This window comes from Pleurodeles waltl, chromosome 7 (assembly GCF_031143425.1).
Source record: "Pleurodeles waltl isolate 20211129_DDA chromosome 7, aPleWal1.hap1.20221129, whole genome shotgun sequence".
Lineage (NCBI taxonomy): Eukaryota > Metazoa > Chordata > Amphibia > Caudata > Salamandridae > Pleurodeles > Pleurodeles waltl.
The window spans coordinates 913,168,056-913,189,278 of record NC_090446.1 but is presented as its reverse complement, the minus strand read 5'-3'; the positions used below and the strand labels follow the sequence as shown (position 1 = coordinate 913,189,278).

The 21,223-nt window shown below is 45.6% G+C and overlaps 1 protein-coding gene across 1 annotated transcript; it reads left to right on the top strand.

Moving 5' to 3' along the window:
- The first annotated feature begins 10,983 nt into the window (after positions 1-10,983).
- LOC138247340 (zona pellucida sperm-binding protein 4-like) lies at positions 10,984-20,508 on the top strand. The gene is made up of 12 exons (XM_069202019.1): positions 10,984-11,169; positions 11,863-11,984; positions 13,032-13,125; positions 13,244-13,399; positions 14,550-14,737; positions 15,125-15,222; positions 16,732-16,862; positions 18,941-19,130; positions 19,220-19,367; positions 19,553-19,631; positions 19,832-19,936; positions 20,322-20,508. Exons 4-12 carry the CDS (start codon positions 13,246-13,248, stop codon positions 20,486-20,488), a joined length of 1,260 nt encoding a protein of 419 aa, XP_069058120.1. The 5' UTR covers positions 10,984-11,169; positions 11,863-11,984; positions 13,032-13,125; positions 13,244-13,245; the 3' UTR covers positions 20,489-20,508.
- The last annotated feature ends 715 nt before the right edge of the window (positions 20,509-21,223 follow it).

Below are 21,223 nucleotides of genomic sequence, written 5' to 3'. Positions count from 1 at the left end.
GCTATGCGGGAAGAGCAATACTGCATTTAGCACTATTTCTTAGAGCAAAAATTAATCCTCACATCCAAAATGGACACAAAAATGCATAATGGCTACAAAATAGCACTAAATGCAACACAACACGAATAGCAAGCATGATTTTCATAGAGCAAAATGGACTCCTGCATCCAAAATGGAAACTAGGTGCATTTTGTGCTTAGGGACTGTGCTAAATGCAGCAGAACACAAATAGTGAGGGCATTAGGATTTTTACCCCCAAATTACTCTTAATTACACAAGGAGGAGTAATCACATAATTATTAGTAATTCTGTGTCAAAGAGTAACACAGGATTACAGAAATTACTCCAAATACTTGGGCATAATTGAAACTCCACCCAGGCCTACTTATGACCCTTGGATTATATTTCTCTGTCCTGGGAACAAGAGGAGCAGGTCCAGTCCTTCACATCTCCTCTCAGGAGCAGGCCCAGTCCTCTTTTGAATATCTTGAGGTCCAGGAGTGTTCTGAAGTGGTTGCCATCCTCTGCCATTACCTATAGGGTGGGAATAACTTGTGGGCATGCCCTAACCAATGGGATAAATGTTTCCCTGGACCAACCCTACCTAATTTGGGCATTTTCAAGATGGCAAAAGTCTTCAGCCACACTAATATGGGCTCTGAATGTTAGGGACGTGCGTGTGGAGTGGACTAAGGTACTCCTAGTGTCCTCCCACACTAAAATTGAGTTTGAAGCAACCACTGTAACCACGATAAAATCAAGAGATAGACATCTGGCGGAACAAAAGAATAGTCCTTCAGCAGCCAGAGAGTAGATCCACATGAATTATCTCGACATCCTGTTCTCTCCCCTTCGAAGTGTGCCCTATGTGAACTCAGCAGGTGTATCAAGTAGGATTTTACACTGAAGCAGAATGACACTGTATTGCCAAACAGATATCCACAGCTCCCACCCTGCAAATTCGATGGAGTTCAGAGGAGTCATCTCTACCCATTCAGATCAGTCTATTGTTTGCTCCTGGGAGGAATTTCACACATATTCAAACTCATTCAATGCTAAATACTAGCTGGAAGATGCTAGTGAGTCAATGCAAATTAGCCTCAGGAACTGGAGGCACGAAAAAAGGGAACTTTCTAAAAGTTACTTTTCCTTAACATTTATTACAAATTTGGCTTTACCATTGAATTGGATTTTTGATCACCAATGAAAATAGTTGATTAAATATTTTTCAAGTTGGTCCCATTCACAAGATACAGTATTAGGCTACTAGTCACTGTTAGAACATGTCAACATTAAATTTTGACATGTCCTACTTTTAAATATCACGCACCCTGCCTTGTCGGCTACAAGGCCAACATAGGGATGACATTAATATTGGAGAGGGTGTTTTTTTTTTTTACCTGTAAAGGGGTGTATTTTGACAGGTCAAATTGCAGTTTTCTATACTGCTACAGTCAGGCTACAATAGCAGGCCTGATGTAATGTTTGCACTGCCAATGTAATAGGTGGCCCAATGGGTGCTGCAGTCACTAATGTCATTTAACTTACAGACTCTAGGTACACCTTGTACCGTATACTGGAAACTTCTAGGGAAGTCGAATATGCCAATTAGGGTTATGCCAATTCAACCATGTTCACAACAGGCAGGACTGGCACTTTACTGCTCATTAGTAGGGGTAAAGTGCACAGAACTCTAAAACCAGCAAAAACAGGTAAGACAAAAATCTGGAGGTTCATGCAAAAGGTAGTCATTTCCTAAATGAATGCTTCATGTTGACTTAGTAGACTTCAGAAGTGCTTGAATCCCCCTATTTTTAGAGATGTTTTATTGATAGGATACAGGCAAACATACTAGAATATTAGTTTCACTTGTGATGCTGACCTGGTTGGTCATTTAGAGTTCAAAAATGGTGGATACCCCCTCCATCAAACTCGTGGTTTCCCCACCACATTTTGAGGTGGAACAACCAGAGGTTTTCCGATGGAAGAGTTTTTGCTCAATCCAAAGTTAGACACCACTAACCTGCTGTCAGGTCACAGTAACAGTTGCTCCACCCTATTTAGGGCACCATTACTAGATTTTCCTGCCAGGCCTACTATATGAGGTATGGAAGTCCCAGGCAGGGAAGTCAATTAATGCCTCCAACACGCAGGTTGAAACTCCCTACTTATAAAAGTTGTTTGGCTTTTTTTCTACAATAAACTCCAAATTTGTTCCTTTGTTATCAAACAACAAAAAACTCACGGAGTGGGAGGAACAAACATAGCACCTACTTGGCAAAGGTCTCTGTGTTCAATGAGACCACTGCTGCAGTGGTTATGCTCAATGCTTCTGAGATTCCTGCCAGGCAGATGAAGCTCTCTAAATTGGTTGGGTGGTCCCGAAGAGTGAAGGCCATATCCTTTTACTGACCAAGCAGGCAAGTGGGCAAAATGCCATTCTCTAAATCACCTCTTTGGTGCCTAAATGGTACTCAAAGAAAAACAGTCAATGTCTTGTATATAGCCTTATAAAATGTCTACCCCAAAAACCCAGTACATAAGCACTATTACCTCTTAGGTTTAGTGTTTTTCAACTGCAAAACATCTGGAAAATGGTGAGCTATAATGCAAAATTGTTTGTGTTGAAAGCTTTGAAAGCTCAAGGTAAATTAAAGCTAATGGCAAATCCGAACTGAAATTTGACTCTAAAGTTAAAGAAACAAAGGCTCTAATGGTTATAAAAAGATTACCATTAGACACAAAAAGTGCCCTTTGAAAGTAAACAATTTGTCAAGCAAAAGGACCTGTTAAACAAAATGCATAACTGGCAAGATGAAAACCTATGTAAGAGCAAAATAAGAGTCTATTTATTATTATACATATAAATGAAACAATGAAAGCTAAATACAGTCAAAAATCTAAACAATAAATGTAATATAGCATAAAGTAGACAAGCACAGTTACACACCAAAAAATTATACACAGACCCCTGACTTGTGCTAACATCCCTATGAATGGCTGAAGGCAGTGTTCAGAGACTATTGGTTGCCTGTGTGGGGCTGGTGGCCTATGGTAGGTTGGTCATGTCAGGCCCTTCGGCCAAACCTTCCTTGTAGGAAACAGGCCCATGTTCCATTTATCCTCCCCACACTTTTTGCCTGATATTGATGCGTACTTGACTAATAATGTGCTGGGTTCCTGCTAACCGGGCCCCAGCACCAGTGTTCTCTCCCTAAAAATGTACCATTGTTTCCACAATTGGCACACCTCTGGCACGCAGATAAGTCCCTTGTAAAAGGTACCAGTGGTACCAAGGGCCCTGTGGCCAGGGAGGGACCCTAAGGGCTGCAGCATGTGTTGTGCCACCCTAAGGGACTATTGGCCAAACACATGCTCACTGCCACTGCAAATTGTGTGAGTTGGTGGGGAGATAAAAGCAAAGTCGACATGGCATCCCCTCAGGGTGCCACGCCTGCAAGACACTTCCTGTGGCATAGTTAAGTCACCCCTCTAGCAGGCCTTACAGCCCTAAGGCAGGGTGCACTATGCCACAGATGAGGGCATAGCTGCATGAGCAATATGCCCCTACAGTGTCTAAGTTCATTCTTGGACGTTGTAAGTGCAGTGAGGCCATATTAAGTATATGGTCTGTGAGTCTGTCATTACGAACTCCACAACTCCATAATGGCTTCAGTGAATACATACTGGGAAGTTTGGTATCAAACTTCTCCCACACTGATACCAGTGTTGGATTTATTCTAAAAATCACACGGATGGCATCTTAGAGATGCCCACTGAATTTTACCCAATCCTCTAGTGTATGACTGACTGGTCTGTGCCAGCCTCCCACTAGCAGACAAGTTTCTGACCCCATGGGGTGAGGGCCTTTGTGTTCTCTGAGGCCAGAAACAAAGCCTGCTCTGGGTGGAGGTGCTTCACACCTCCCTCCTGTGGGAACTGTAACTCCTGGTGGTGAGTCTCAAAGGCTCAGGCCTCATGTTACAGTGCCTCAGGGCACTCCAGCTACTGGAGATGCCCGAACCCAGACAAAGCCCTTTTGGCGGCAAGTTTGGTGGGAAACTTAGGAAAAACAAGGAGGAGTGACCACTTCAGCTGGGACCATCCCTAAGGTGTCCAGAGCTGAAGTGGCCCCCTCCCTGCAGAATCCTCCATCTTAGTTTGGAGGACAGAAACCAATAGGGTTAGGAATGTGTCCCCCTCCCCAAAGGGAGTGGACGCAAGAAGGGTGTACCCACCCGCAGGGACAGTAGCCATTGGCTACTGCCCTCTGACCCCTGTAATGCCCATAAATCTTGTATTTAAGGGCTTCCCTGAACCCAGCTCACCAGATACCTGGCGACCTGACAAGAAGAAGAAGGACTGCTGAAACCCCCAGCAGAGAAGATGGAAAACTACAACTGATTTGGCCCCAGCACTACCGGTCTGTCTCCTGCTTCAAAGAACCTGCAAAACAACAGCGACACATCCAGCGGGACCAGCCACCTCTGCCAAGCTCCAGAGGCATGCACTGCACCCAAAGGGACCAAGACCTCATGTGGACAGCGTCCCTGTCCAAGACGAAACCAACAACTAAGGACTCCAACCTCACTCTGAATGCGTGAGTACTAACCACTCTGCACCCAACGCCCAATTCCGTGTCCAGGTGGCCAACCACCTGGAGAGGATCCCTAGGTGGTTCTGAGCAGGTGCCCACCCTTGGTTGACCTCTCCACCCCTCCATGACGACAACTGCAGAGGGCATCCTGAGCACCCCATGACCGCAAAGCTCAGGACGAAGATATCTGACGCCGAAAGACACACAGCACCCACAGCCCCCAGGCCTTGGAGAACCCGACATCTGGTGTAGCAACATTCAGCAGGTGGCCCTGCTCCCTGTCCAGCCAGTGGTTTGCCCGAGACGACCCCAGTGGACCTAGCCTACAGCCTCCGAGTGACCTCCGGGCCCTCCTCATAGACCAGCATTGGGAGCCCGACATCCTGTTTGCACCCTGCACCTTGCCACCCCTGTGCCACTGAGGGTGCGTGTTTGGTGCCTACTTGTGCACCCTCTCAGTTCTCCTCTAACCCCCACGGTCTGCCCTCCAAGTCACGGGTACTTACCTGCAGGCAGGCCTGATTCCGAGTACCCCTGTCTCCAGAAGAGCCCATGTTAAGTTAGCTCATCTTTGACCTCTGATCCCGAACAGCCCCGTGTTGCTGGTGGTGGGTGTTTGGGGTTAATTTGAACCCCGACTGGTGGACTTCCTAAAACCCAGAGACTGGAACTGTAAGTCGAATACTTACCTGTAAAACGATCTAACTTTTCTTCCCCCCAGGAATTGTTTCTGAAAATTGCAGTGTCCATTTTTAAAACAGATTATTGCCAATATTTCAAAAACTGTATGACTTATCGATTTCAAACAAAGTACTGTGGATACATGTGTGAAATACAAATCTATTGATGTACTTACCTGCAACTTGAATCTTGTGGTTCTAAAAATAAATTAAGAAAATATATTTTTGCTATACAAAAACCATTGGTCTGGAGTTAAGTCATAGAGTGTGTGCTTTTTCTATTGTCTGTGTGAGTACAACAAATACTTTGCACTACCCCCTGATAAGCCTAACTGCTCGACCACACTACCAAAAAAGAGAGCATCAGTATTATGTACTTTAGCCTCTGTTAAGCTTTTGGGGAACCCCCAGACTATATGCACGCTATATCTCACTTTGACATAGTATATACAGACCCAGCTTCCTACACTCCTTTTCTTGCACTACTATTAGTAAGTTAAAGGGCTGCTCACACCATGACTTTGGATCTTTTAGATGTTTTATGGAAACACACAATTAAATTTAGTTTTCAGATTTCTTTATTTTCTTCATTTGTTGTGTTCAAAACATTTCTTCATTAAAATAATGTATTTCTCTCTGTATCTGTGTATGTTAGAACCCCTCAATCCCAAATGTATTTTGGGCTATTATCCCAAGCCCTTTGTCTGGGGCTTACTTTCATTTCAGATTCAGATCAATATGAAACTTTCATCTTGGAGTTTGCCTTCCCCGCTTCCATGTTGAATCTTTGAGCATGCAGGTCATCACCCAAGGAGATTTCAATCAACAGGAAAACTCTTGGAGGCTTTTATAGGAAACCAGGAGATCTGATGCATCCACTAAGCGACTTAGTTTAGTCACTGGAATTAGGGGACTAGATAAAGCCGAATTAAACTCTTTAGTTAAAAACTCATACCATTACAAAATAGTGATCCGTCCAGTTCTTACTATATATCGTATAGCAGTGCCCAAGAAAGTGAGATCCTGGAAGCAGTGAAGTTTTGTAGTGGCAGGGCACACAAAAAAAGCTGTAGGCACCCATAGCCACCTAGAATGATACACTCTTCTATCTGCACCAATAGAAATCCTGGTTAACACTGGTAGCACCTAGCCACTGGTCAAGATTAACTTGGACTGCAACCTCCAGTAGTGATGAGCCTGGAGCTTTAGGGGCTACAACAATGGTGAAAATTATTATGGGGGCAGAACAGCAAACATAACTCGACACCAAACAGAGGGACCAGCGGCCTCCTGGTCCCACTGGAACTGAGAAAAGGTGATTAGTGGCACCTTATAGACACAGAAGGGTTCAGGGATAATGCAGCTCCCACAGTTTGAATTCTGAAGACGAACAAGTAGCTCTTAGAACCAGATGTAATTCTTGTTTCTTCTAGGCTGGTGGGTTGGGGCAACTTGGTGGTTGTTGAGCATTCTTAGTCTGTCGAGCGGTCCTCACACAGGACTTTTCCTGTCAGGTGTGACTTGTGATGCTCCTTCTGAGAATTAGGTTTTTCTCTTGTCAGGGGGAATCCATAGTCTGTGCAGCAAGGGAGGGGGGTCCTCTTTCTGTCTCCATGTCACAGTAGTAAATTGAGTCTACCGGCATTCCCAGGCTTAGGCTTTACCTTGAGCGAGGGTAGCACTTTGACTCCTGTCCTGGAGTCTCCTTTCTTTAATAAACTACAGGCCTCCTTAGTGCGAAGAATATGTTGTAGAACCAGCAGTGGCTAATTGGGCTAGTATTTCTACCCGCTTGTGGTTTGTGCAGGTTGCCAAAGCCAACTCGATGTTCTGCCTCATTCAACAGTTTAAGGGCTTCCCCAATTCATGAGGAGCATTTTCTTGCTGTTGCTTGACACTTTTCGTAGACTCCCTGCTTAATGTTCACGCTGAGACCAGTTCTGGTTCAGGTGCGATCTGGTTTTACCTATTTCTATGGTTCACTTTGCTCATATTGCAGTGAGAGGTGTCTAGAACACCGGAAACTAGGAAGAGGTGAGTGTAACCCCGGTATGAGAAACGTACACTGAGGATAAATGGAATGGGTTGGAGACTTCCCCCGTGCAGGCAGAAGACCGGGAGAGTGTATGCAGGCTGAGAGAGAAGTTTGTGATGGACATGACCAACTTAGCATAAGGGAGACCAGCATGTAATGTAGCTCACAGATGTGGGGTCAAATAGACCCCAGTACTCACCATTCCAATTTTTACTGATGTTGTCTCAAACATACAACAGGGATCATTGATACATATCCCAGGCATGATATTGGCAAATGAGACCAGCTGCGGCAAATTGACGTATATTTTTCAGAAGGGAGCTGGTATGCATGAAATCACTTGATGCCCCAATCTGTCACCACATACCTGGGGTGAGAAGTAGTAGCCACTCTCACTCAAAATGGGATGTGGTACACACTGAGTGCCACATCCCCCAACATCGGAGCCCAGATATGATGTCTACCAAGTTGTGAAACATGGAGCACCTCAGTGGGATTGCTGATTGGCAAGCAGAACATTGAAGCATACATACAGTGCATAGGACGTATAGCTATGCAAAGCCATGCAGAAGACTTTGGTTCCAATGTTAGCCAACAGTACCTTTTTTGTTTGGTATGTATTTTCCAAAAAGGCTCAGTAATTTACGTACTGTTGACTGCAGTGGTCACCTCTCTCCATATCATCACGACACTGAGAGCTGAGCTTTCCTGTGACAACCTAGTATATTCCGCTTGTTGTAATCTTGATTTCTAGGTTAAAAATAAAGGACTCGAGACACGTTCCATGGTGATGTCGGATGGTGTGTATCTAATGTCATCTGCAGGCCACGAATTTGAAAGTTGGAAACACCAGCTTTGCCTTTCATCTTTTCAACGTTAAAACTCTGAGTAGTGTTAAAGCAAGCAACAGTAACACATATTAATTATGCAGAGTTCTCAAGTTATCAAAGTTCATTTGTCAGTAACTCATCTTGTTCAGGGTATTTCTTTTTCATTCTGGTCAGGCCCGGTTCCAGGAATTTATATCTGGATTGGCAAAGGGTGTGTTTGGGTGGGCCAGTCTGACCTCTGGCACTGCAGACCATGTCCGGTGAGAGCATTCACAGTCTAACCTCTGGCACTGCTAACCTGGTCAGGGGAGAGAGTGTGCAATCTGATCACTGGCCCCATGAACCTGGTCAGGGGAGAGCGTGCTCAGTCTGACCACTGGAACAGTGGACCTGGTCAGGGGAGACCGTGTGCAGTAAGACCTCTGGCACTGCAGACTTGGTCAGGGGAGAGCGTGCGCAGTCTGACCTCTGGCACTGCAGACTTGGTCCAGGGAGACCATGCGCAGTCTGACCTTTGGCACTGCAGACTTGGTCCGGGGAGACCGTGCACAGCCTCACCTCTGGCACTGCAGACGTGGTCAGGGGAGATCGTGGAAGTCTGACCCCTGGCACTGCAGACCTGGTCAGGGGAAAGAGTGGGCAGTCTGATCTCTGGCACTGCAGTCATGGTCAGGGGAGAGAGTGGACAGTCGGATCACTGGCACTGCTAACCTGGTCAGGGGAGAGCATGCGCAGTCTGACCTCTGGCACTGCAGGCCTAGTTCTGGGAGAGTGTGCACAACCTGACCTCTGGCACTGCAGACCTGGTCAGGGGAGAGTGTGCACAGTCTGACCTCTAGCACTGCAGACCTGGTAAGGGGAGAGTGTGCACAGTCTGACCTCTAGCACTGCAGATTTGGTCAGGGGAGAGCGTGGGCAGTCTGATCTCTGGCACTGTAGTCCTGGTCAGTGGAGATAGTGGGCAGTCTGACCACTGGCACTGCTAACCTGGTCAGGGCAGAGCATGCGCACTCTGACCTATGGCACTGCAGACCTGGTCCGGGGAGACCGTGCACAGCCTAAACTCTGGCACTGCAGACCTGGTCTGGGGAGATCGTGGAAGTCTGACCTCTGGCACTGTTTCTGGTGCTTGTATATTTGAATATATAGCTGGTGAAAATTGACTACATGTACCAAATTACAAAAAAATATTGGCCTGAATAAGCAACTACTGCGTGGATACGGCAAACATGAGAGATTTGTTTACAATGCTAATAAGTGCCAAAAGGTGTGGTCTGCGGTGCTATGTAAAAAGAAAGCTAGTATTGGTGAAATGCAGATTCACCTGGGAGGAGAGAGTGCTGAACCCCAAACCTTTCTCAAAGTATTTGATATCGAGTGGAGCATGTGGAGCCAGCCATGGCTCTTTATTTCGAAACACTTAATATTCTGGTATCTGGACTTTTACAATTAAAATGGAATAAGAAATCTACGAGTCATAGAATGCAAAACGAGAGCTAAAAGTCACTTGTTGCACAGCTTACTGCTGCAATGGACTATCTTTAATGCTCTGTAAAAAGACTTCAGATTTTGAGTCAGGCTGGAGGGGTCTGGCCAGTCTGCCTCTTTGGGACAGTCTGACTTGAGTTTGTGGCCTGCCCAAATGTATGACTGTGTTTTTAGACAGCTATGCCCCTCCGGTTCATTCAGCCTGGGCACAACTTATTGGGCCTAATGTATCTAATGGTTTTGCCCAATCTGGGTCTATGAAAAATGTGTTGATACAGACAGGTCTATGGTCGTAAATGGAAGGACAGACCTTGCACGGCCAGAGCTCCCAGGTTTGCAGTAAACGTTCCTTCTTGGCGTTCTGGAACTTGGAGATGTGCTTTTCCCATTCCAAATATAGAACAACTACTATTATGCAAATAAAAATATACATAACTGGATGAACTACTCACACCAAGCATGGCACAGCCTAAAAGTTTTGCTAACGAGTCCTAATATTGTTATTGTATTCAGTACCTGAAATGGAAAAACAGAGATGCAGGTACTCTGTATCAGAGCACCGTATTGTTTCTGAGAAGTGCGGGTACTCTCCATCTAAAAGTATTCCGTTTTTCACGAGAAGTGCAGGTACTCTCCCTCTCAAAATAAAAAAGTGCCGGTACTCAGTACCGGACAGAACCGCCCCATTTAAAGCACTTGTATTTTAAATGTATTATTCCATAAACCTATGGGTCCAATCCCATGTTGCTCTATGCCCTAATTTTACAGAAATTTTGACCAGGCGGGATTTACTCATTCATCTCATTTTAGAGGCCGAGAGTTGAATTTGAGCGCAGGGTAGGTATTGCTGCAGGGCGGCTGGTTTACTTATTTTGTAACTCGATCCAAAGGGATTGGAACGCTTTAAAGGAGCACCAATTACATTACACATTCATTTAATTTTTTCTTTGTAGGCACAGTGAGATTAGGTAATTTGCCCAAAACCACAGGCTGGTGAGCCCTCGCCGAGAATCGAACCTGGTTTCTCAGCTGAAAGGGCGGCAGAGCTAGACATTAGCCTCACCCTGTCTACCTGAGCTTGGGGCCAGCACAAATTCACAGATGATGGCTCTCACCTGAGCCTCTGCAGGCCTGCTCGATAGAGGACGGGTCTCACTTGAGTTCGGGGCAACCCTGCAAATACGTGATGAATCTCACCTGTCTGTGGCCTGCCTGATTATCAACAAACCTCACCTGAGGTCTCTTGAGGGCGCTCAGCGATTGGACGGCTGGCGCACAGTTCATCTTCACCTATCGCTGATTAGTTGTATAAGTACCTCCAAAGTCGAGAGCTCGCGTCAGGCACAATGGCTTGTCTCACTGCATGCAGGTTCTTGCTGGTGGTGTGCGGCTTTAGTGCTGCTTTGGCAGTAGACGGTGTCACCTGGGAGGTGGTGTTTGATGGGATTTCTCCTCTGTTGAGATGTGACCCCCGCAGCCTGCAGTTCCTGCTTCCTTTGACGCTTTCTAGAAATTCTTCTTTCTCTGTGACCTTGAGAGGTAAGGGAAAGTAGAAGTAGTTCTGTGGTTTTTATTCTCACGTGTCTGTGGTAACTTCCTTGGTTGATAAAGGCAGCAGCTTCATAAAACGCGCGAGGGTGCTAAACTGTTAATGCTGCTTAAAAGGGAGTTATTTCTGTCTAGGTGGGTCGTCAGGCGATATTCTGAACTGCTTGTTGGCCCTGTGAGCTACACTTTACTATTGATGAGGTTTGGGTGCAGCAGCACTGCGTCTGTAGTATCGGGCCAAGAGGCAGTAATTCGAGGTACTGCAATGTGACCGATTATAGTTTATTGGCCTTGTGCCTTGCTGTAGGAGCCTGGGTTCCAGTCTTGGGTACCATTATGCGTTCCTTGCGCTTTGACTAACCACTTTGCTGATTAAGGGACTTGCGAAGGATCAGTAAAGCTACGAATCTCCGAGTACAAAAGCAGAATTGATAGTGTTAAAGCAGTAAGGCCAGTTTCTTGGTTTCTGACTCAAGGGACTAAGTAATATGGTTTTGTGTGGTTGCCGGGAGCTGATTTGTAGTCGTTGCTCCGATAGAAACCAGTTTAGTCTTTCGGGGAGCTGGTTCTGGTGTTTTCTTTTACTGCTTGCTCATAATGTCTGTTTTGGGGCTTGCTTTGTTTCATTTGAGAGTTTGAAAGCAATGAGTGTTTCAGGCTCTCTCCTCTGATCCTTTCCTTTAGGTAAGGACGGCGTGCCTGTTGCTCTCCAGAATGATACCGAATGTGGGATCTGGGTCAGTCAGCAGCCAGGTGCCTCTGTTGTCATTGGTGCTGACTACGCAGGGTGCTACGTGAGTGAGCAGGTAAGTTGCTGTGCCGAGCCACATTTCCTAACGAGCCGAATTTTAAACTCTCAATAAAAGAAATGACTGTGTTTGTTTGTTTGTTCCACCTAAACATGTAGTCTAGGTTCTATAGAAAATAGTTCGTCTGGGGGCGCGGGAGGGGGAGGAATATACTTGCCAGACCGGTAAAACTGGCGGAGGTGTCGATTCTAAAATCGTGCTGTAAATCGGTGTTACGAATCTAATTTCCTTCAGTGTATCAATTGGTCTTTTGCACAATTCTGCGACTTGTTGGTAGAACCTGAACTGGAAAACGTGGTTATCAAACTAATACAGCAAAGGTTTCATTAGTGGCTGACTCCTAAATTCTGGGGTAGCAGGTGATACTGTTCGCTTGCACCTAGTGGTTGAAATGGGACTTTATAAATGAGGAGGCGGTCCTTAAGCGGGAATACTATCAAGCGGTCAGTTCTCTTATTAAAGTAAGTGACGGAACCCACACTTAAGCTCTGTCTACACCACTAGAGTTTTGCTTGGTGTCACTAAATTGCTGTGGCTTTGCAGTCTGCCTAAACTGAGTCCAAAGAGGACTTTTTCCTCCATTTTTGCAGATCGTGATGTTGCTCTACTTATTTCACTCCTTCGAAGGCACTAGATAGTATATGTAACTTAATTGGCAGAAGGGCGAAGAAGTACAGTTGAGCTGCCTGTTTTCTTTAGTCTGGTTTCGTCAAGAAAAATTCCCCCTGATTAGTTCAAAGGTAGCTAGCCGTAGTGCCGAGGAAACTGTTCAGCGTACCAGTAAAGGTGCAAAAAAACAAATGGTAATGTTTGGGACTTTGTAGATGCTTGCAACAGTAAAGATGAATGTGGTTTAAGGTCCAAACTCCTATATTTCCTGCGATTGTGCCAAGGGTTGTTCGACTTCCTATGAGTCGAGAATGAGAACCTGTGAATCACTTCTGTGATTACGTCGTGCAACTTATTGAAAGTTGGGTGAAGCACTGGAACTAAATTATGGCGATCCCGTTTCCACAATTTAATGTGGAACCTGCTCTCCTACAGGATGGGAAGTATAGCCTGACCTTGGATGTTGAAGAGTCCTTCGCTGGAGAGAAGGTCACTTGGGGAAAGGAGTTGAAGTGCCCAGTCTTGCCTGGTGAGTGATTGCAGTGCCTGCTAATGACACTGCTGTAACAGTGAATGGCACTTGACTGTAAACTAAATCGTTGTTGGTCCTTGCTATGGTGATGCGAAAGTTTTGTCTTACCTTCCAGTCATGGATGCTCCAAGCCAAAATACCTGTGCTGCAGTCGGTGAATCTACCCGTTTGCTTTGCGGCAGTTTGCCTACCACCCGGGAGGTCTGTGAGGCGCTAAACTGCTGTTACGATCCACGCACAACCTCAACACCATGTTACTTTGGAAATCCAGGTTTGATGATAAATTGCTTGCTCCCCTACAGTGCAATGGCATGAGTATACTGAAGTTGGACACTAGGTTTTTCCTCCATTTGGAAATCTGGGCTGTCAATCCCACTATGCAGACTTGTATAACACTTAACATTTACAGCTCATGTTAAATGGTTTCATGTGACGTGTCAGTGATATTTGACACTAGTAACTGCCACTAAGCCTTCAGTCTAGAAGTGATGTATCCTATCGAATAGGAGAAGCTGGGATCCGTTGTTGTAGTCCACAACTCGGGTCTTTGTACGTTCTATTTTGGGAGCTAGAGTGAGTCAATCCACGACTGACTCATCATAGTTGTGAGGGCAGATCGTGGTAAGCAAGCCGGGCTCTTTAATTCGAAATCAGACTGCCACAGCCGCCCAACTAGCCACCTAGTTCATGCAGTAGGGTCAGTGTCGAATTGCACCGAAGCTATTGCATGGCAGATTCAACAGATTTTGAAATACTCTGTAGATTCTCCAAAATGGGAGGGCTTGTGGAAGCAGTACATCCAATCAATGACTAGCATTGTTCACTTGGCCCTGCCCCCCAAGTTGGTCCCTGTGCATTGCAATTGGTTGAGTGATAACTGCATAACGTAAACACCACTCTTAAAGTCCCATTTCTTTTTTTGTTCCACAAGCTCCTGCTTTCATGAAGCTTGTGGAGTGAGAGGAGGTCCAGGGGCACCAAGAGCTACATCTGGGTGGCAGCAGCTACCCGCTGTTTACCAATGCTCTATGGGTAGAAACTTATCTTCTCCAATACTGGAGTGACCTGACAATTGCATCAAGGAATAGGAGCAAGAGGCATCACACCACAGGGAAAATCTAGCCTTTCAGTTGCTGGTGGCTTGGTCAAGGTGCAAATCGTTATGCATGATGGCACTTCAATTAATCTCAACCTTTACCACAGAAACGGTACAAGTCTAGCAGGGGCTGCTGCCCTACATTCATGTTACTGCATTCTGTTTAGTCCTTCAATGTAAAATGCAAATTCATTGGGGTGTTTGCAGGTAGGCATAATACCACCTGAATGTGTAGTGGCTGGTGGACTTAGAAAGCTGTTGGTGAAAATAATGTCTGGAATCTTATATGGCATTTCCAACAGTGATTAGTATGTTTCCCTTCTAGTGACCGCCCATTGCTCTCCGACTGGCCAAGCAACCATTGCCATATCTACTGATGTCACTCAACCGTCTCTGGACTTGAACCTTGTGCGTCTGATCACTGTGAGCAGTTCATGCTCGGGACTGAATGTGTATCGGACACAGGGTTTTGTAGCATACCAGTTCCCCCTGATCTGTGGAGGTACCCACCAGGTAAGATGGTGGGGTGAGATTCAATTCCACACACTACCTGGGCTACCATAAACTCTATCTTGCATTGGTCTTATCAAGTTGGACCATGTAAAACTTTCTCCACCCCTCTTGTCCCCCTTAAAACCTTTGGGTCTTCAATGTTTCCTCCAATTTTAATCTGTTGGGTGAGAAGTTTACTGTTGCATTGCCTGGTCCCCGAGTACAGCATGTTCATGTCTGGGCACACATGACATGACCTCAGAAGTAGAAAGCGCACTTATGAGGGCTGTGGTCAAGACTTTCTTGCATCCTGCAATGGGTTTAACATCCAGTTCTTTGCCCTTGGTATAAACTTTGTGTTCTAGATTTCTATTGTGGTTGGTACAGTATTTGATGTTTATTTCACAGGTGAAAAGTGACACCACGGTATACGAAAACATGCTGGAGGCTACCAGGACGGTGCTTACAGCAAACAGTGCCTCTATCAGTAGAGACTCCATCTTCAGGTAAAGTCCATTCCAAGTGCTGTAAGTAGCTATCTAGTGTTTCATACTATGAAATGAGACCGTACTCATTGACCCCACTAATATTGTTTGGTCAAATATACCGTTCATAACTACCATTTCCGTTCAGTGGCATGCAATTAATCTTGTGCAAGTTATGATTTTGTACGATATGTACCGAATAGTGGGACTAAAAAAACAGCTTTTGTAGTGCTGCTTTTCGTACAGCTTTTCCATTTTGTCAGCTAGTGTTGCGTAGAAAAACAACACCACTTGGAGTATGGAAAGAAATTGTAGTATAGATTTGTACTTAGACATTATACCATTACTCTGAAGCAATATTCAGGACTATTCTAGTTCATGAATTCACTAGCTAGAAAAGTGACCTGCGGAGTGTAAAATTAAATTCTAATATCATGGAGGCTGTAATTCTCCATGGAAATTCTGCAGGATGGACGTATCTTGAAGGTATAACCTCTTGACTGAACTTGCTTATTCCCTCCCCTGTTAATCCTAGCGTTAACTTGCATTTCTGAGATGCAGAATGCAGTATGATCAGGGAGTCAATGCCTTGTTCCACCGAATCGGCCTACTGAACATCATTCACCCTAGTAATAGACGGCAGTACATGAACCTGATTGAATTCGATTTGTGTTCACCCGACGGGTCTAATTATGTTTGTACTGCAGGGGGTACATGTCAGGAACCCCATGTCAGAGTAATCACTGGTGCTCAGTCCAACTTTTAGTGGTTGTGTGTGGTGTGTATTTTTTTTTTTTTTTTCCTTAATCTTCTCTCATTTGGAATCTTCCAAATCCAGCATGAGAAAGGTGGACTTAAAGCAGTACTTCAGTCCTAGCAGGGTCCTGGTGAATGCAACATTCCATGCATCCACTCGACTGAAAGTGCCCCTCCACCCAATCCGTAATCTACTATGGTGCTCAATGGCGTCCATTGCAGTGAGTGATCCCTTATGAACCAGTCTCCTGACCCCTCTGCTGAATTATGTGGTGATCTGAACAAGGGTTCCGTCTAGACAGTCACCCTGGAATACAAATCAACGTGCTCCTGCCATGAGTGGCAAGAATGTAGCTGCAAAATTTTACACATGCAAGTTGTGTTGGCGTCCTAGTGAACATAAACCTAGTTATCGGCTGTGTTATCCATTCTCTTCTGGAGCCCTCCCAGGTGGACTCGCATACTTGTGGTGCCTGCCATATCGATGGTGAACCCACCTGCATTCTAAATCTGCAGGATCAGGCTACAGACTCGGGTGTAAGGCTCGGCTCCTTCAGCACCAGATATTTCTTACAATTTTCTGTGCTGAATTTTCCTCTATATGAATAATGTACATATATCTTCACTGGGCTTTCAGACTTAAGATAAGAAAATACCGTTTTTTTTTTTTTTTTTTTTTTTTTCCTGCCCTAGATAGCTGTATCTGTTGGTATAAATCTTGCATCCTTCTATTTGGATTAGAGTACAGTTAATTGCTCTGGTCTTTGTCATCAGGTTGACTGTGCGTTGCACCTTCACAAGCAGCAGCAGCAGCATCCCTCTGCAAGTGGAAGTCTTCACTTTACCACCACCCCCTCCCGTCAGCAGTCCTGGACCACTCCTCATTGAAATGAGGATTGCTAAAGGTACGTTTCTTGAAACACTGCAAGCCAGTGGAATCTGACGTTCAGGCAAGGTGTCGCTTGACTCTGGTATTACAAGAGTGCATGAGCTCACCGGGAAGTGTGAAAGATGAAAATGACCTTAGTTTATGGGACAATCACACGATCTTGAACTAAATGCATTATTGGACCTCTACCAGTATAAGGAATTTTTGGTTTGTGTAGAGATGCCTGAATAATATGCAGTCTAATATCTTGCTCACTTGAAATTGCTCAGCCTGTTGGATATCTCCAGTGTGAACCTATTGGAGAGCAAACCTAGCAGATCAGTATTTTTGTGGTTATGGTGGTAGGAACAATGAAGGAGAGGGTGGTGGTGGATGCTGATGGCAGTCAAGTCTAGTAAACTTAATGAAGCTGTGGTCTCTGATTGCTTCGAGACCTTTAGGGGAGTATCAGTTGAATTGAGACATGGGCGTTCAAATAAAGCACTGGTTTAACTGTTCTAATTAATATTAACCTTTACGATGTGGAGCAATTTACACAACTATGTAAAATGACTCATTCAGATACCTAAACTGGTGATCAATGCAGAGGGTTGCAATTGTCCTGGAGGCATTAATGTTTGATAGTTGCTGTGGTATTGGGATTTTGGAGGTGATACTGCATGTCAAAAGATGTAGTCTGACCTTCACTCACTTTGGTTAAGTAGTTGTGAAGGCCTTAAGTTAGATCAATATCTGATGCTTTGAGAAGGCATTACCTTAGGACAGGGCTACTAGTTTAAAAACTGTCTTAATCAGGCAGTTAGGCCTCTCCTCTGCAGAAGTGGTACCAAGCTATTGCATCTTACTGGTGACAGACTGGCTTCCAGTGCAGTGGAATGTGAGACCTGATACTATGTTAGAGGGATGTGTCATTGTAAGCCTAACCTTGACCCAATCTACTTAACTGACTGACCTTTGATTTCTTGTAAGGGTTGTGGATTTTTTACCATGTTAAAGCAATCCTTCTGTCCTATTTGCTACAGATGTCTATCTTCTGGTAGAGATGTCTGGTTCTTGTCAAACTGGGCACTTCCTCTCTTCTATGTAGAGGCTGTAAAGATGGCTGGAGGAAAACATCTACAGGTTGTGGTCTGCTAGTGGTGCATTTCACCTGGTTCTTCAGGTCTTGAGGTATTTGTCTAAATAGTTTAGTACACGTTTCATGGTGCAGGGCAAACGTGTACTGAAGATCATTCAATATGGCAACTATGTGCTGATCATGCTTCAAGTCTGAAGACTAGAGGAGCAAGTCTACCTCTTATCTGGAGGGCGTTGCCAAACTCCTTAATGAATGCTAGGTTCTTGCTGCCATAGTCTGAATTGAGGAGTTGGAGACCTTTCTGGTTGGGTCCAGCATGTGGACCCTAAGCCTTAGAAGTGAGGGGGGGGGTTATTTGAGGGGGCCCATGGACCAAGGGCTCACTGGGCAAGGTGGTATCTGCAGGCAACTGAGTCCTAATTGTGTGAGGCTGTGCCAGCATTGGAGGGTTAATGATGAGGATCTCCTGGAGGACTAGAATTACTGCTATCAATGCATAACCTATGGCAATGAGCATACGAGGCAGATGGGTTTTCTAACTTATTCCAGTGATTCTGTTCCAGAACCAACAATCTACATCTCACAGGTAGTGTTGTGGCAACTATGCTAGCTTGCAGCCTGGTGTGGTCTGTGAGCAAGGAAGGGAGAATCAACTTGCCCGTTCTCCATGCATCATGCCTGCAAATAGGTTTGTAACAAACCAGTCATAGCTCCACCTGAAACCATAAGTCCTGGCAGCCATTGAAGGCAGCAAGAGCTGTGCTCTTGACGGCTTAAGTGTTTCAGATCCGTGTTTCAATATTAGACTCACCAGGTGACTAGCAGGTAGTGTTGTCATGCACCATATAGTGGCAGGCTTCAATGTTGCTACAGAACTGGTAATTGGGACAATTGATGTGTCAAATCATGCTAGTCTGACAACGGGAGCCGAAGGGAATAGTTTTTCACTCCAGCTCACAATAGCTAAGAGGTGGCATAGATGCTATCTTAACTACTTTATTTATTTTTTCCTCCAGACCAGACTTACAGTTCTTACTACAGTACTGGTGAATACCCGGTGCTGAAGGTCCTGCAGGACCCTGTGTTTGTGGAGGTTAGAATATTGCAGAGAACCGACTCCAACCTGATGCTGGTTCTGAACCAGTGCTGGGCCACCCCATCCAGTGATGCGAAGCAGCCGATGCAGTGGCCCATCTTGATGGACAGGTGATCTATTTCTGTGGTATGGATGACTGGGTGTGGGTAAATGGTGCTTAATGTGTACTAAGCTTGGCTTTCGCATGCTCCTAATACAGATGTCCCCATGCTGGAGATAATTATAAGACCCTGGTTATCCCGGTCCGTGACACATTATCCATGGTACAGTTCCCTTCTCACTACCAGCGCTTTGTCGTCGCCACATTCACCTTTGTGGACAATGCGCAGCAGAACATGAGGGGCCCGGTAAGATCTTTTGGATGAGTGGGTTTCCTAAAGTAGGGAAAACGGTTGGATCTCGTGCTTGGCAACTTCAGGGTGGGGGTGGCATCCAATGACGTGTACTGTGCTCTCCTATTGGTCGTCATGTACTGCCTTGGTGCTAACGTGCCTTTGGACATTCTCCAACATTACTTTTTTTTTTTTTTAAGGTGTTTTTCCACTGCGCCGCCTCTGTATGTGTCCCGTCTGCGCAGGACTCCTGCTCCGCCGCATGCCCCTCAAGGAAGCGTAAGATTTTATTTTTTTCTTCATTTTAAATCTTGATTTGTTAGCTGGAGTGTGCAATACTAGACGCGTGGATTCCTCTTCCCTAGAAGTTCCTTCCGTGTAAGGTGGCTTTGCTTTCTTTTCTGTAGTTAATTATACGGGTCTCTTCAACCCTTGTTCTTCCCAAACCTTTAACTCCTGTGATTCTTTCCCCTACGCAGGCCGAATGATTACGGATTGGGAGAGCGAGGCTGAACCCGTGAGTCTCGTGAATGCGGAGGGGCCGGTCATCTTTTTCTCAGAAGAGGAAGATCTTGCATTAGCGGGTGAGTGAAGCAGCGTAGAAGGGGCGCGCACTAGAAATGGCATGCAGGGCTTTCCCTCCTACACCCTGGCCCTACCTCTTGCCCCGACCTAGACATTGGCCTCTCGTGCACAGCCTGTGCTGCTGTTTGAACGTGGGCGTCGTCCTGTTCATGAGATTAAATGGGTGACGTTGTCTCCACTAGATGGAAAAAGGCAGGGTTGTGATTCACAGGACACGGATTACCCAATGGTTCACGGTCTCTTTGCACTTTCGCAGGAATGCACTAGGCCAACTGTGTCGGACCACGAGGGTTTACTGTAGTGGAGAGTGGCGGGTGAGGGGGCGGGAGGAACCCCCTGTTGACTGGTGTTATAAGTGACTGCAACCATGTCTTTGTCACGCAGGCTCTCGTATCTCTGAAGCATCCTTGGTGCCAGGATGGACACGAATAGTGGTACTTGCCGTTGGATTGCTGGTGTTCATCGCTGTGGTTTGTCTTGCTGTAGTGCAGTTGGTTGGGCTCCGGAAGCACCAAAATGAACCGGTTGAAATGGCAACTGTAAAGGCCTAAAATAAAACTGTTTCTTTAAATGTGTGCTGTCGTCCTGAATGATTCTACTGGTGCCCGGGAGGCATTTACTTTTACTGCCGGTACTGATCGGAGTGCATTTCGAGAAGATGGCTGCAATCAGCAGCCAAAGGGAACAGTTAATCGGCCTAATATGGCTGAAAGGTAATGTCCTATTAGCGATTATCTCCAGCATGGTAGGCTTGAAAACCAATCATGCAGGAGACACTGACTTAGTTCCCTTTTTCTGTTTTTATAAGACTCGCAGCCTCTGCAGCATTTGTGGGGTGCAAAGTTGGAGGAGCATTTCTCCCCCCCCCCCCCCCCCCCCCCCGCAGCATTTGGCAGAAAGCACAGCCTCATCCTGTGTCCAGGCTCTCCTCTTAGTGTTTCCAAGCACCCCTCTGGCAAGTAGGACTGGCTGGGTAGTGGCCTGGCCGGCTATTAATGCATGACCATACCAGGATTCACTGCTCCCAAGTCAACTCTTTAACTGTGCTCTGCAGCATCTTGGCCTTCAGTTTTCTGTGGGGCACAAGATGCAAAATATAGCTTTTATACAACTCTCATTCCTGCAGCCCTGTAATTATCTCTCTTAACTGTTAAATAGGTTATCGCTTACTCATGGCATGTGCACTAAGCCCCCCCCCCCCCCCCCCCTCCATCTTTTATGGAACATGTACAGCAATAGACCTGCTTCAGAATGGGACCATGAAGACTGCCTTACCATATTACCCT

What these genes read in the sequence shown, in the direction of transcription:
- LOC138247340 (XM_069202019.1), top strand. Translation starts at nt 13,246, where the DNA reads ATGGATGCTCCAAGCCAAAATACCTGTGCTGCAGTCGGTGAATCTACC. An exon ending in TCTGTGGAGGTACCCACCAG is followed by an intron (nt 14,738 to 15,124) that starts GTAAGATGGTGG and finishes TTTATTTCACAG; the next exon opens with GTGAAAAGTGACACCACGGT. An exon ending in AGCAGAACATGAGGGGCCCG is followed by an intron (nt 19,368 to 19,552) that starts GTAAGATCTTTT and finishes TTTTTTTTTAAG; the next exon opens with GTGTTTTTCCACTGCGCCGC.